At 37.4% G+C, this 16,155-nt stretch overlaps 1 protein-coding gene across 1 annotated transcript in view; it reads right to left on the bottom strand.

The window, feature by feature from the left end:
• The window catches only part of PKHD1 (PKHD1 ciliary IPT domain containing fibrocystin/polyductin), a gene marked incomplete at its 3' end in the record, with an annotated part of 394,211 nt that overhangs the window by 115,997 nt on the left and 262,059 nt on the right, over window positions 1-16,155 (bottom strand). Inside the window, exons 53-54 of the mRNA XM_079780770.1 lie at window positions 4,870-4,983; window positions 2,451-2,538 (exon numbers count right to left, since the gene is read on the bottom strand). Coding sequence (XP_079636896.1) covers window positions 2,451-2,538; window positions 4,870-4,983 — 202 coding nt within the window. The remainder of the gene's footprint in view (window positions 1-2,450; window positions 2,539-4,869; window positions 4,984-16,155) is intronic.

Here is a 16,155-nt window from a genome sequence, read left to right as displayed (position 1 = left end):
AATAGTTCCAACTACTGTCCTTTTTTTAATGCAACACATTGGCCAAAACTTTAATAACAATATTTAATGATTATTGTAATGCACTGATTTTTAATGTTAGTTTTTATATAAAATAGAAAATTTCTGTTTCACAGATATTTTTGTAAGTACCACGCGCTAACCGATTGTGCCACTGGAGCTCCGTCAGAGATATTTTTAAATATTTATTTTGTATTAGTATTTAAAGCCACAATTCTCAACTAATGGCTCAACACCCTAGTAAAAAACATTAATTCAAAGAAAGTCCTTTGAAATCCTAATTTACTGTTTATTCAAAGAATGCAAGCTGAATTTTATAAAATGCATTTCTGTTTTATACCAAAATTATTATATTCTCAAATTTTATACCTATTTTTTAGATAAATTATATTAATTAATTATTTCAATTTGAGCCATCTCTCTTTACTTGAATGACTCACACTCAGTCATAATCTTATTTTCTTCTAATAAATTACTAGGTGTCATTTGTTGTTGTTTAGGATTTTTGCCTTTTACTTACACTTGGTTGTTGCCTCAGATTTTGTTAGGGTTTTTTGAGTTATCTTTAGCAGGTGTTTAAAAAATTATTTTATGCTTGCCTCCTAAAATTAATTGGAAAGCTTCACATATTTTCCTGTGCTGTGGAATAGATTACACTACATAAAAAGTAGTAGATGAATGATTGAAAAAAAAACACATCATACATTTATTTAACCAAATGTATTTTTGGAAATAAATCTTAGATAACTTTGTATCTTTATTATTGGTTCTTCCATTTTATTCTCCTTTAGGCAATTAATTTATATTTCTATATATAACTTTTAAAATTTCAAAATGATAGCATATAGATAGCACATTTTATATTACAATTTTAATCTCTTTGGTATGTTATATTTGAATTCTCATTTCTGATTTTACATAATTTTATATGAATAAAGTTATCAGAGATTAAAAACAGTATCTCTAAAAATAAAATAAAAATCTAAGTCTACTAATTTCCTACTAATTCACCAATTTCTGCCTTTATCTTGCACCAAATGATTTTATTAGATTTATTAGTCATTTTGTTTCTGGTTTCTCATAATGACAGCTTAGTTTATTTTGTATTTCCTTATTCAACAATACAAGCATTTAATGTAATTGCATGTTTGGCCAAGTCTCATGCAACACTCACAATATTGCTTCTTCCCAAGTATCCTATTGATAAAGTTTTCATCTCCTCTTTGATACAAAAGTTATTTAGGAAAGGGTGGGTTTTTTTCCTATTTTCCCATCTTATAAGAAATTAAGATTTGTGATTAAGATAGTATTTTTACCTTTATGTTTATTTTATTGTAACCATATTCTACATCATTTCAGTTTATTATAATTATTAAAGCTTTAATTATATCTATAATAATAAAAGCATAATATGCTAATTAGACCGGACAGCCGAATGACCTTCTGGACATTATTCCAGACGTCCTTCTGGATGAAGCCACGGCGGCGGGGGCCGAGGTAGAGACAGTTAGGGGCGACCAAGCAGGCAGGTGAGCAGTTAGGGGCATCAGGCAGGCAGGCAGAGGGGTTAGGGGTCATCAAGCAGGCAGGCCGAGTGGTTAGGGGTGATCAGGCAGGCAGGCAGGCAGGCAAGTGGTTAGGAACCAGTAGTCCTGGATTATAAGACGGATGTCTGACTGCCAGTTTAGGCCTGCAGGATTGGACCTAAACCCTGCAGGCCTACATCAGCAATCGGACATCCCCGGAGGGGTCCTGGATTGCGAGAGGGTGCAGGCCGGGCTGGGGGAGCCCCCCACCCCCTGCACGAATTTCGTGCACCAGGCCTCTAGTGTGTGTGTGTGTGTGTGTGTGTGTGTGTGTGTGTGTGTATATATATGTATATATATATATATATATATATATATATATATATATATTGGGTAAGGATATATATGTACATATACATACAAATCAAATTGCCTTTATTATATTATTCATATTTCTTCATATTTTGTATATTGTTTTTAACCTATATTAAAGATTAAACACTTAAAAAGGTAAGTAAGAAAAGAAAAAAGGTAAGTAAGTATTTTCATCTATCTCTTAATCACCTACCATTTCAATTCAGACTATTATGGTCCCACCGTATACATCATCTATTAACTCACAGAATTGATATTTTTAAAGATTTGTTGATAGCTGTAAACATGTATTAATTAAAATTCACTCCTTAAATAAACTATGTTCTCCCATGCCTTTTACTTGTTTTACTTTTTCTCTATTACTTTTCAGAAATTTCCATAATCCCTTCTGGTCCCTTATTTTTTTCATTTATTTATCCTTGAATTATAATTATTAATCTAAAATTTAATTTTATGTCATAACAAAACATCAAGCAGAAGCAAACTAAACCAAGAAATACATTGTACTAGTAACTTACTCTCATTCCTTACCTCTCATTGCCTGAGGCAATGTCAGCCCCAAGCCGTGTCCAGGATTTCTTAGGATAAGCACTGTGAAGCCCAAGTTTCCCATAAACTCCTAAAAACAAAATAAGCAACATTTGGTTAGAAAAATTCTTCAGATGAATTAAGGAGACATGAGTAAAACTCATTATAGAGGTTATTGGGCAAGATATGTGATATAGAAACTACATATAAAGATGTACACTTATCAGAAAAAGAATATTTTAGTGCTCTGTTTTTGGCAGGTCAAATATATCTCACATGGACATAAAAATTACTCTTTCAAAAGTTATAGAAAAATGCATGCACATCACATCTAGTAGTCCAACAGTTGGGAAATAGACCACACCAATGGCTAACTAATTAGATTTCCACCATTAAGTGACTCCACACCATTTGCAATTTGGTTGGAAGTTAACTGGCTTTGATATTTTATGTTATACACCAGATTTTCCAAAAGGCAAGAGTAATTTATTATTTCCTAAGGAAAGAGATTTGGTGCTATTAGCTTTGTTTTCAGTGGTTAGACCTCTATTTCTTTACTACAGATATCAAAGAATAGATCTTTAGCTCCTTTGTTTCAAAATATAATTTAAGACTCATAAATTAAAGTCTTGCCAAGGTCTTGCTTGATGCAGTCCAGTTTTATCCCTTCAGGTCTTTTCTCTTATATGTTTTACTACATTTTAAAATTACATGAAGCTCAATTCCTCATATCCTAGTGGTCTAAAAATGTTTTGGGCATGAACCCAAGCAGTAACAAAATTATGGTTATGCACTCCTACCACATGTATACTTATTTAATTAAATATACATATATATGAGTATATTCATATATATTTGAATAGGAGTTCTAATATTTTCTTCAAATATTTTCCAAAGAATTGTCTGCATACCCCTGTATTAGTGTCCCCAATTTTGTTGCAAATCATGAATCTTGATCTCTAAAAATCTTATAAATTTTAGCAGAAAACATGAATAAAAGAAACAAACAACAGTAAGGTACAAATAACATGTCTTAAGTTTTCATCGTATGTGAAACAAAAGAGTTTCAAATAATGGAAACTTAACCAACTATTTATGTCAATATCCTTAATTTTTTTCCATACTCTAATTCAAAGAAAAGCCAGAAGATAATAAAACTAAAATTAGAATTAATAGAAATGTAAAAAGCACTCTGAATTTCAGGATATGTCCTGGAATCAATATTTCATAATAACAATCATATGTATATAAAAGTTTTAGAAGATACCATCATCATTATTATCATGATTTTAAAATTTCATCTTTTTCACTATTGGTTAAATATGGTAGTCAGAAGAAGAAATATGAAGTAATTTAGAGAAATGTCCAACAATAAAAGATTTTAACAACAACCAAAAAACAAAAACAAAAACCTCAAAAGTTTATTTCCTTAAATTTGAATTATCCAAAAAACTTAATTGACCAGAAAAGTAGATTTCTTGATCATTCACAATCATCAAAGGTTTACACATTATGGAACTAAGTTATCAAACTTCAAACAATCCTAATATGTTTGTTTCCATTTTACTGAGTCACTAATATTTTATGCAATTAGTAATGATGTACAGAGTGAGAAAATACTAGAAATCTGATAAACAGTGTCTTATAGCTCTACCTTAAAACTGAGTTATTGTGTGGCTCTTACATCATGTTATACAAGACCAGTCACAGTTTCTATGATCTCCTGTAGAGCAATTTTAAAATAAGATTTGGCGTTGTGGCAGTATCAAATGGAGAAACTGCCAATAGTAAATCTTTCTTAGTAATTTATAGATCTCTCAGTTTTAAAAAATATATCTTTAGTCACCCTATATTTGACCCCCTCTACCCTTTACTACCCCCAACTCCCGTTCCTTCTGGTAACCACCATACTGTTGTCTGTGTATATGAGCTTTTGTTTTTCTTATTTGTTCATTTGTTGCTTTCAGTTTTCTATCCCTCATATGAGTGAAATCATATGGTTCTTAACTTGAAATATACAGATCATATGTCATAGAAATGCACACTTGAAACTATGTAATCTTTTTAACCAATGTCACCCAATATATTTAATAAAAATAATTTTAAAATTAAAAATGTAATAAAAATATAGCAATAATTACATAGTATTTACAATTAATACTATAGACTCTTAGTCTAGATTTTGGTGTCTGGTCATCTGGATATGATTCTAAATTCTGACACTGTCCAGCTATATGGCCTTTTTCATATTGTTCATCATTTGTAAAATGGGCACTGTTTACAGGAGAGCTGATAAATAAAATAAATATAAATTATCTAAAACAGTTACTGGAATTTAGTAGATATTCCAATATATGAATGGTGCTTTATCACACAAACACACACATATTTCATTTTTAATAAAAACTTATTTTACTCTTACCAATAGTTCCTGGATCAATATGAATTCCATTGAAACGGTCACAAAAGACTCCCTCTGAGGCTCTAAGGAGAATCAGAAGCTTTTGTTCTTTTTGTAAGGGATTTTCCAAAGTACCTATTTACAAAGAAAAATATATCTTTTAAATGAATTTGAAATTAAAAAAGAGAGAGAGGAAGTTGTGATGTAATTTTGGAAATGCAAAGTAGATGCTATCCAGTAGACTATATGGAGAAGAGCCAACGGTCACATGGACGAAATAAGAAAAGGGGGGAAAATGAGATGCAGTAAACTCTGAAGCAGTATGGCTAACCATTCAGCAAAAATTCACTTTTTTTTTTCCCCAATTAGGGCAGAGTATATGTTCCTGGCCTACTAGTATTTAGCCTGGTCATGTGATTTGTTTTGGCCAATAAAATTTGTGTAGACGTGATAGCAATGCCAGTTCTGAGTTGATGCTTTAAGTTGCTTGGCAAGTTTTCACCATGAAAGGAGTATTCTTTAAATAGTCTCTAGTACCTGACTGAAAAAAACAAACCTAACAGATCTGAAGAGAACACACAAGCTGGAGGCAATTCCAACGAAGTCTAACATTGATATTTGTTGTGGTATGTCACTTAGGTTCATGGGTTATTTCTTACACACTGTCACTACAGCAAAACCTGGCTGATGCATGGCTATGACTGGCTACCCAAAGAGCTTTACAGCATTTTAGCATTTAATCTTCACAACAAACCTGAAAAGTATGATGCTTATCTCAATTTTAAATATTCATATATAATGAGGCTTAGAGGTTAAGGGACTTGACCAAATTTATCCAACTAGTAAGTAACAGAGTCTGAATTTGAACAATAATCTGTTTATGCTAAGTGTCTTATTAAAAAGCAATAAGCTATTTATTTTCTAAGCCTAAATTCTCTTAGCAGCATAATGACACAATCCATTCAGGCTATAATAGACATCAGTTGGGAATAGCTTCTGACATTATTCCCTTGATGTAAACAGTAGAGTTCATCAGTTTTATAATATGAGAATTCTTTGGGGGATTTGCTCAAATAGTGGAACTTAGTATGGACCTAACAAATGTTATTTTCTTCTTAAGAGTACAGAAAATGACAAAAAACAATTAGTTTTTTCAAGAAGCACCTGATGAAAAGATAGTCTCCAAACTACACACTGGATCAAACAGGTTTATAAAAGACATCTGCTCTGAAATAAGACTTTCCAGTTAGAAATTCTTGAAAACATAAGCAAAAATAAGGTTGCCAAGAACAGTATGAAGTAAATGGTAAGCTTAAAATTGCCCGGTTGTCATTGTGGCTAAGTGGCGTTTCAGGAGGCATAAAGTCATCTTCCCCTGCTGGCACTTCACATATACCTGGTTAACCAAAAGGCTCAATGTGAGTTTGCAGCTTGCTACATACCTATCTTTATAGCCCATCAGTACAGACATTAGTCTACCAGGGACTGCTGAAGGTAAGACTCAGAGAGGGAAGTAAATCTGCTTAGAGTTGCACAGTAGATCCAGGGGCAAGCAAGGGTTAAACCCCACAGCCTGTGTTCCCAATGAGGTGCCAAGGCAGCTGCTGTCCATGTAGGTAATGCCAACCCTCAGCCGAGCAACCACCGTACCCTTTTAGCCAACACCAAGCTGTTCCAGAGCAGACAGAAAGCAAGCAGGGGAAGAGGAGAACGTTAAGAAAATGCGTGTGGTGTAGCTCTTATCTTGCGGTTATAAGTCTGTCCAGTAAGCCGTTTTCCAACTGTGATTTCATTTATTTCACGGAGGGTAGTTTAGATTCTTAGGGGAAAAATGGCCTAGCACTAAACAGATACCAGAGAGAAAAAAGTAGGGCAGTTTTTGCCCTAGAGAAATATATGCAGCGTCCCACAAAAGGAGTTCAGCGTTCCTCTAAAATCAGAGATTGAATCAATTATGCAACTCAAAACGGCAGCATATGTGCAGCTTCCACAGAAAGTCTGGGCAAAATTAGTCAGCCCCCCTCACCCACACCCCGAGATCTTGGGGTATCTCAAATCACCAGAGTTTGGATTTGTTTTGTGATGTGGAGGAGGGCAAAGGTACAGGATAGGGACTGAGCAGGAAGAAGGCAAGAGTGGCCTAATAGAAGGGAGTTATATATATATATATATATATATATATATATATATATATATATATATATATATATATATATTTTAACATTAAAATGAAGTGCATCTTAAATTTGTAAAAGCTGGTGAATGGAAAGCCCTGAAGGCTGGCTCCTCATTTTATTCTCAAATCTATCAATCAAAGAAAGGTGAGCACTCTCTCCAGGTGGGCTTTGCTCCTAACAGAGTAGCCACCTCTCACAGAAGGCTCAGGATAATACTGTTCCTCTCTGCTTTTCCTTTCTGAAGCTGCCTGGCACTGCTGGAAACCGTAGCAAAAGGCATTTTCAACCTGGACGAATTTAGATATACTCATAATGGAGGGAAAATCATTGCCATTGTGCTGCAAAGAGGTGCCAGGTGTTTACGCATACATGATTTTATTTAACTCTGACAACCCTGTGATGGATCTTGTTGAGGTTTTCATGAGGAAATTGAGGCAAAAAGAGGTTAAGTAACTTATCAGAAATTACACAGCAAATAAGTGGTGAAGCTGGGCTTAGACTTAATAAGTACCGTGTTGGTCATGTGCAAATAGATGAATAGGAATGAAGTAAAGGGAAGTTACCATTACTTAGTATGATGGTGGGCAATGGAGGGGAACAGAATATGTTACAGATGCTAAAATCACCTGGGGAGGTAGAAGAAAATACGTTCTGGTACACGACAGATAACCATTATAATGATTTGAGGAATATGCTACAAATGGATTCCATGAGCTTCAAGGGTAAGAAAAAGGGAAAAGGAGCTTATTTTATTAACTAAACCTTTTTTATAAAATCAGAAATAAACATAGTTTACATGTAAGCCCACTCTCCCAACATGACTCCCACACCTTGTAACTAAGCCAATCCACACCCAGTCACTCATGATCCCCTCCGCTCTCTCCTCTGCACATGAGCTGCCCCAGGCTTTTAGGTCCCTCACCTTTGTCCTATCTAAATCAGAATCATCCCTCAAAACTTAGCTTTGCTGTAATTTCTTTCTAAAAGTCTTCTATGATATTGAATTACATGCTCTTTTTGTGAATAAACAAGCTCGTGCCCCTTGCTGCAGTAATTTTCCTTCAAGAAACTTGTCCTAAAGAAATAGTGTGGAAGGTAGACAGATGAAGGCCCTAAGTGCCTCACTGCAGAATTATTTATATATATACTAGTAGCCCATTGCAGGAAGATTCCTGCAATAGGGCTTCCTGCTGCGCTCTCCCCTGCCCTGCCTGCTTGCCTCTCTTATCCGCCGGCCCTACTTGCTTGCCTCCCTTCTCCCCGCCCCACCTGCTTGCTTCTCCGCAGCTTCGCTCCCTTCTGCAGCACTTGGCTTCTTCCTACGCTGTCTTGATATGCAAATTAACCACCATCTTGGTTGGGTTAATTTGCATACTCGCCCTGATTGGCTGGTGGGCGTGGCTTGGGCATAGTGAAGGTGCAGTCAATTTGCATATTACTCTTTTATTAGGTAGGATAAGCCTACACGATTGAATGACTGGAAGACCGGTGGCTATGACACACACTGACCACCAGGGGACAGACTCTCAATGCACAGGATTGGGCTCCCTCCTGTCTGGATCGGGCCTGTGGGGATTGGGCTGAAACCGGCTATCCGACATCCCCCAAGGGGTCCCAGATTGCAAGAGGGCACAGGCCAGGCCGAGGACCACACTGGTGCTCGAATCCATGCACTGGGCCTCTAGTCTATTTATAATCACAAACATTTGAAAACTTTGAAATAATAAACAATTGGAAACAAGTTTGTTTATTTAGAACCCTCTTTTTCCCCCGTTTCCTGCACATGCTCAATAGATGAGCCACATAAATCCCTAAGCAAGCCCAAACCCACTTCAGATGCCACTCCCTCTGGGACCCTTCCTTGTTAACTAAGTGTGGGTTAAGTGGTCCTCTATGGGCTATCATAGCATAGTGTGTTTTACCCCAATACTTCCACACTGTATCGTGAGTGCCTTTGACCAGACTGCCTCCTTCCCTTCACAGTGAGCTAATGCAGAGAGGTGACTGTGTATTGGCAGCAGAGTTCATTTATTTTATCCCAGAAATGGTGAATTAGGTCATTTTAACCAATTCTCTTGCAGAAAGCAATCAGAAATAAAGAGGAATACTGTACAGTATAAAAGACTCATTTCACCAATCTATATATATAAAAGCCTAAGCAACCATTACAACTGAATGACCGGAATGACTGGAACGACCAAGCGACCAGTCACTATGAATGATGGGCGGAACCACTGGTCACTATGATGCTCACTGACCACCAGGGGGCAGACGCTCAATGCAGGAGCTACCCCTAGCCCGCAGGACCCGGGCCAGCCAAGGCAGGTGTAAGCAGGGGAGCTCCCTGATCACCCCACCAGCCACCCCACAGATTGGCCCTGATCGCCAGCCAGGCCTAGGGAACCTACCTGTGCACACTGGGCCTCTAGTTTCTAAATAATATGTATTTCTGTCCCAAGTTAACCTTGAAATTTAATAAATATCATGATTGCAGATGAATGATAGGTTAAGAAATTACCTCCCAAAGTTTAGTTTTACACATTTTCTCCTGTCCTCAGGAATAGGTTATATGGTGATGACTTTGGAAGTTGAGCTTGTAACTGGAACATAACTATTTTTCTCATGTGCTGCTATAGCTATTTTCCTCAGAGCAGAGATGCCAGAACATCCTTTCTTATCAGACCTAAACTAAAAAATAGTGCTGAACCAGTTAAAATGTGAAGCATATTTTATTTTGAATTAGCTTTTAATTCTCAGTGTGTACCCAAGACCCACTGATTCCTAAAACACCCCTTCCCAATAGAATCAATCTCCTGTGTGGAGAAAAAAAAAAAGATGGAAAGGCATTTAACCCAAATGGAATAAGAATCTGTTAAAATAATGTCTAGTTCAGGCTGGCAAGTTTTTATCATCAATGAGGCCTTTCAATTTATCAACAATTGATAGAATATGAAGTAAAAGTTAATACAATTTATCAATTCACATGCTTGCAAAGATATATAAAAATTCTTAAAACTTCTTAAGGTTGAACAAATTCATTTCTGTAAACCTCAGTTTCTGCCTCTATAAAATAGGCACAATAGTAGCATCCATTTTTGTGTGTGTGAGAGTTAAATAATTTAGTGCATGTCAATGATACATGGCACAGTGTCTGCATATAATACCTGTTTTTTTAAATGCTGGGTCTTAGCCCTGGCTGGTGTGGCTCAGTTGGTTGGAATATCGCCATCCTATACACCAAAAGGTGGTGGGTTCAATCCCCAATACAGACCACTGTTTTTCCTCATACTGATGTTTCTCTCTCTCTCTATATATATATATATATATCTCAAATCAATTTAATTTTTTTAATGTTGGCTCTCAGTAGTGATAATATTAAAAAAATAGTAGTAGTGACAATGAATAAATAAAACATTCCAAAGTTTAATTTGGAAATGAAGAAAAAGAAGGCAAATTCTTTTTAGCAAGTAATGTCCTATTCCTAATGTGCTAAAAACTAGACATTTCAAAAGTAAGTATATTAGGTGATCACTTATTTGAATGTCCAATCCAAGGAACAGCAAGGAAGACAATTAAATTCTTTTCAAACTCAAACACTCTTACAAGAGTTTAATAACCAAAAAAACAAATTATCCATTCACTCCCTTATTCACCTGTTGGCTTAAAATTATTTAGTTTTTTTCATGCAAAAATAACTAAGTTTAACAATTATTTATGTATTATATAATTAACCATTTAGTAATTTGAAAATAATAAATTTCTAAGAAATTTTATGTTATTGCGATAGAAGTTCAAGAGTCCAAAATATAGTTTGGGAAACACTAATTTAGAAAATATTAAAATATTAAAGTAAAGATGATTAATGTAAATATGTTTGGTAGTCTAACAAGACAGAATATTTCTTGTATAAATGTTTCACTTTATATATATACTAGAGGCCCCGTGCATGAAATTCGTGCATGGGGGAGGGTGTGTCCCTCAGCCCAGCCTGCACCCTCTCCAATCTGGGACCCCTTGAGGGATGTCTGACTGCCCTCTCACAATCCAGGACTGCTGGCTCCCAACCGCTCGCCTGCCTGCCTGCCTGATTGCCCCTAACTGCTTCTGCCTCCCAGCCTGATCATCACCTAACCACTCCCCTGCCAGCCTGATTGACGCCTAACTGATCCCGTGCCAGCCCGATTGCCCCTAACTGCCCTCTTCTGCCGGCCTGGTCACCCCTAACTGCCCTGCCTTACCAGCCTGGTTGCCCCTAACTGTCCTCCACTGCAGGCCTGGTCACCCTCAACTGCCCTCCCCTGCAGGCCTGGTCCCCTCAACTGCCCTCCCCTGAAGGCCCAGTCATCCCTAACTGCCCTCCCCTGCTGGCCTGATTGCCCCCAACTGCCCTCCCCTGCAGGCCTGGTCCCCCCAACTGCCCTCCCCTGCAAGCCCGGTCACTCCCAACTGCCCTCCCCTGCAGGCCTGGTCCCCCCCAACCGCCCTCCCCTGCAGGCCTGATCGCCCACAACTGACCTCCCCTGCAGGCCTGGTCCCCCCAACTGCCCTCCCCTGCAGGCCTGGTCACTCCCAACTGCCCTCCCCTGCAGGCCTGGTCCCCCCCAACCGCCCTCCCCTGCAGGTCTGATCGCCCACAACTGACCTCCCCTGCAGGCCTGGTCCCCCAACTATCCTCCCCTGCAGGCCTGGTTCCCCCCAACTGCCCTCCCCTGCAGGCCTGGGTCCCCCCCACAACTGTCCTCCCTTGCAGGCCTGGTCTCTCCCAACTGCCCTCCCATGCAGGCCTGGTCCCCCCCAACTGCGCTCCCCTGCAGGCCTAGGTCCCCCGCCAACTGTCCTCCCTTGCAGGCCTGGTCCCTCCCAACTGCCCTCCCCTGCTGGCCTGATCTCCCCCAACTGCCATCCTATGTCGGCCCGGTCACCCCTAACTGCCCTCCCATGCTGGCCTGATCACCCACAAATGCCCTCCCCTGCAGGCAATCTTGTGGTGGCCATCTTGTGTCCACATGGGGGCAGCCATCTTTGACCACATGGGGCAGCCATTTGTGTGTTGGAGTGACGGTCAATTTGCATATTACTCTTTTATTAGATAGGAGATATATATATATATGTGTGTGTGTGTGTGTGTGTGTGTGTATATATATATATAGAGAGAGAGACAGAGAGACAGAGAGAGAGAGAGATGGATAAATGGATAATATGTCTATCAGAGAACTAATATCCATGGGAAAATAAACAGGTATTTATATACTTAATCTTATTTTTGAAATATGTATTACTTGACTATTACATACCAGTCTTCTTAGAGACTCACAGAAATGGAATTCAGTGTTTAGTGAAGCTGGAAAAACAAATCTTTTACACTTTTTCACTTATTATTAAAGAAGTAAAATATTTAAAAGTCACATCCTTTTGATGTCAATGTTTGACTTTTTTAGCTAACTAGTGATTTGATTGGAGAACTGTCAGTGCAAACAGAAACTGATTTATTAGCTGATGATACACATTAGCTATTTATAAGCCATTTATTTTGCAAATATCTATGTACATTTGTATTTACACATTAAATACGTGGGTATTTTCTAATTGTTGTTAAACTTGAAAGACGTATTTTTTTGTTGTTTTTTTTTAACTTAATATATTATTTTTAAACAAACATCACCACAAGATACAAGATTCTCTCTGGCTACTCAATAAGTCTGACTACTGGGTATTGTGGCTTTAGGCTGGAGGTTATGTTTTAATCTACACTTTTCTCTGGTGTGTCTCCTTATTACTTAATCACCCAATGAGTTTTACAGAATTGTCAGTTTGGAAGGCAATAAACTGTGTATGGATTTTTCTTCTTCTTTAGGATTGAGAAAGTCCCTATCATGGAAGCGGTGAAAGAAACTTCCATACACCTAGTACTTCATTTCCTGACAATCAAAGTCATGTGCTAATGATGACCTTAGGCTCCTAGCTACAAATGTCAGACAGACTGACAAATACCCATCATTGGCTCTGCAAAACAATATGTGACAAGTTTTAGGATAAAAACCCAGTTCCTAGCTAATTACCAAGGGACTGGGCAGCACATCACATGACCTGGTTGTAACAGGCCACAGGAACACTGAGCTGATGAGTCCTCAGGGACATTGATTTGTGGGGCAGGCATTGCTTGCTTGGGGATCAAAAAGGGTTCTATTTAGCTCTAAAGACACAAATTAATTATTAGTGATTATCTTTCTCTGAAATCCTTCTACAAGCTATCACAAGAGAATTTCCTATTTGCAGTTTTAAAAGTATGAGATTAAAACACTCTCCAAGTTGAACATTTGGATCAGTAACATGTTAATATTACTGATATCAAAGATAGCAAGGAACATATGTTAAAGCATAAAAATGATAGCTTATCTAAGAAGAGACAATAATGAAAAAGATGAGTTCAGACAACTATTCATGAACAAAGAAATACAAACATTTAATCACAAATCAATACCTATTGTACAGGATTTGAGTCAGGCATTTTTATCAATTTTTCTCTCCTAGACAGATTAAAAATTGAAAATACTTGCGATTTATACAAGATCACCAACTTTTCCAATATGTTTTTACCCTCATTTTGTTCATTTCATACAGAAGCAAAAACACTGTAGTCATTTATATATTAACACTATAATTCCTTCCACACAGATGTTCATGGTTTTTTTTTTCTTTATTGATTAAGGTATTACATATGTGTCCTAATCCCCCCATTATCCCTCCCCAACCCCGCTCATGCCCTCACCCCCCTGGTGTCTGTGTCCATTGGTTAGGCTTATATACATGCATACAAGTCCTTTGGTTGATCTCTACCCCTTACCGCCCCCCCCTTCCCTACCTTTCCTCTGAGGTTTGAGCATCTGATTGATGCTTCTCTGTCTCTGGATCTGTTTTTGTTCATCAGTTTATGTTGTTCATTATATTCCACAAATGAGTGAGATCATGTGATATTTATCTCTCTCTGACTTATTTTGCTTAGCATAATGCTCTCCAGGTCCATCCATGCTGTTGCAAATGGTAGGAGTTCCTTCCTTTTTACAGCAGTGTAGCATTCCATTGTGTAGATGTACCACAGTTTTTTAATCCACTCATCTGCTGATGGGCACTTAGGCTGTTTCCAAATCTTAGCTATTGTAAATTGTGCTGCTATAAACATAGGGGTGCATATATCCTTTCTGATTGGTGTTTCTGATTTCTCAGGATATATTCCTAGAAGTGGAATTACTGGGTCAAATAGGAGTTCCATTTTTAATTTTTTGAGGAAACTCCATACTGTTTTCCACAGTGGCTGCCCCAGTCTGCATTCTCACCAGCAGTGTATGAGGGTTCCTTTTTCTCCACATCCTCACCAGCACTTGTCATTTGTTGGTTTATCAATGATACCCATTCTGACAATTGTGAGATGGTACCTCATTGTTTTGATTTACATCTCTCAGATGATTAGTGACTTTGAACATTTTTTCATATATCTCTTGTCCTTCTGTATGTCCACTTTCAAGAGTGTCTATTTAGGTTCTTTGCCCATTTTTTGATTGGATTGTTTATCTTCCTTTTGCTAAGTTGTATGAGTTCCCTATAAATTTTGGAGATTAAACCCTTAGCGGATGTTACATTGGCAAATATGTTCTCCCATGCAGTGGACTTTCTTGTTATTTTGTTGATGGTTTGTTTTGCTGTGCAGAAGCTTTTTATGTAGTCCCACTTATTTATTTTCTCCTTCATTTCCATTGTCTTAGGAGATGTGTCATTAGACATATTGCTATGACATATGTCTGGTATTTTGCTGCTTATGGGTTCTTCTAAGATTTTTATGGTTTCCCATCTTACGTTTAAGTCTTTTATCCATTTTGAATTTATTTTTCTGTATGGTATAAGTTGGTGGTCTAGTTTAATTTTTTAAAATATATTTTATTGATTGTTTACAGAGAGGAAGGGAGAGGGATAGAGAGTTAGAAACATCGATGAGAGAGAAACATCGATCAGCTGCCTCCTGCACACTCCCTACTGGGGATGTGCCCGCAACCAAGGTACATGCCCTTGACCAGAATCGAACCTGGGACCCTTCAGTCCACAGGCCGAGGCTCTATCCACTGAGCCAAACCAGTTAGGGCTGGTCTAGCTTAATTTTTTTGCATGTATCTGTCCAATTTTCCTAACACCATTTATTGAAGAGACTGTCTTGACTCCATTGTATGCTCTTGCCTCCTCTTTCAAATATTAATTGAGCATAATGGCTTGGGTCAATTTCTGGGTTTCACTGTTCTGTAAGTACAATATTTTTTTCTTATCTCTATATTTATTATTTCATCTATCTTCCCCTTATTGTGGAATCCTTTTGGATTCTAATCTTTTCCTCCCAGATTAATACCATTTCCTCATTTGTTTAATATTTTATAATATCCCCATCCAGGTAACTGATAGAAATATTAAAATAAAACTGAGCCTTGTTTTTGTTACTAGAAAATTTATTTCAAGTTCACACTTTCCATTGCTATGATTAGTCTTTTTTTCATTTTTGAAGTTATTTATCATTGTAACAAAACCTTGTTGCCTGAAAATCTGTACTTTTGAAGGGAAGTGCCACTGTGCCACTGTCCAGTGTTGATTTGTACATATAAAATATTATTTTTAAATTTTTCCATTCCCGACTATATTTTTATCTGTTACTAGACAATGCTGTATTCTTTTTCTCCCTGCTTTGTCAGGCCTAAAGTTTGATTATTGGAACCCATCTGCTCAATCCTATGTGTATTATGCCTGAAGGAAGACTTTCAACCCATCTGTCCAATTCTACCACACCCCAAAGAAATCCCAACATGAAACAGATAATAACACTAGTTAGTAAGTGAACTTAATAGATGTGGACATAGGTACGAAACACTGCCAGAGTACGTCTACTCTCTGATGCATTTTGATCTAAGTCCCAACATTGTGAAATTATATTTCTTGGTGGTCCTGCTTCTAAGGCAGCTGGTGCTAGTAAAAGGTATCAATTGACTTTTAGTAGAGTATAATAATAATTCTAGCATTAGAAGGGAGGTTTAAGATCAAAGCTTTGCTTAGAGGGCTGCAGCTGTGTCGCAAATGCCAAATTCAATATCATTCT

Source organism: Cnephaeus nilssonii (genome assembly GCF_951640355.1).
Source record: "Cnephaeus nilssonii genome assembly, chromosome: 9".
Lineage (NCBI taxonomy): Eukaryota > Metazoa > Chordata > Mammalia > Chiroptera > Vespertilionidae > Cnephaeus > Cnephaeus nilssonii.
The sequence above is the reverse complement of the archived record's forward strand: the minus strand, read 5'-3'. Positions and strand labels throughout refer to the sequence as shown.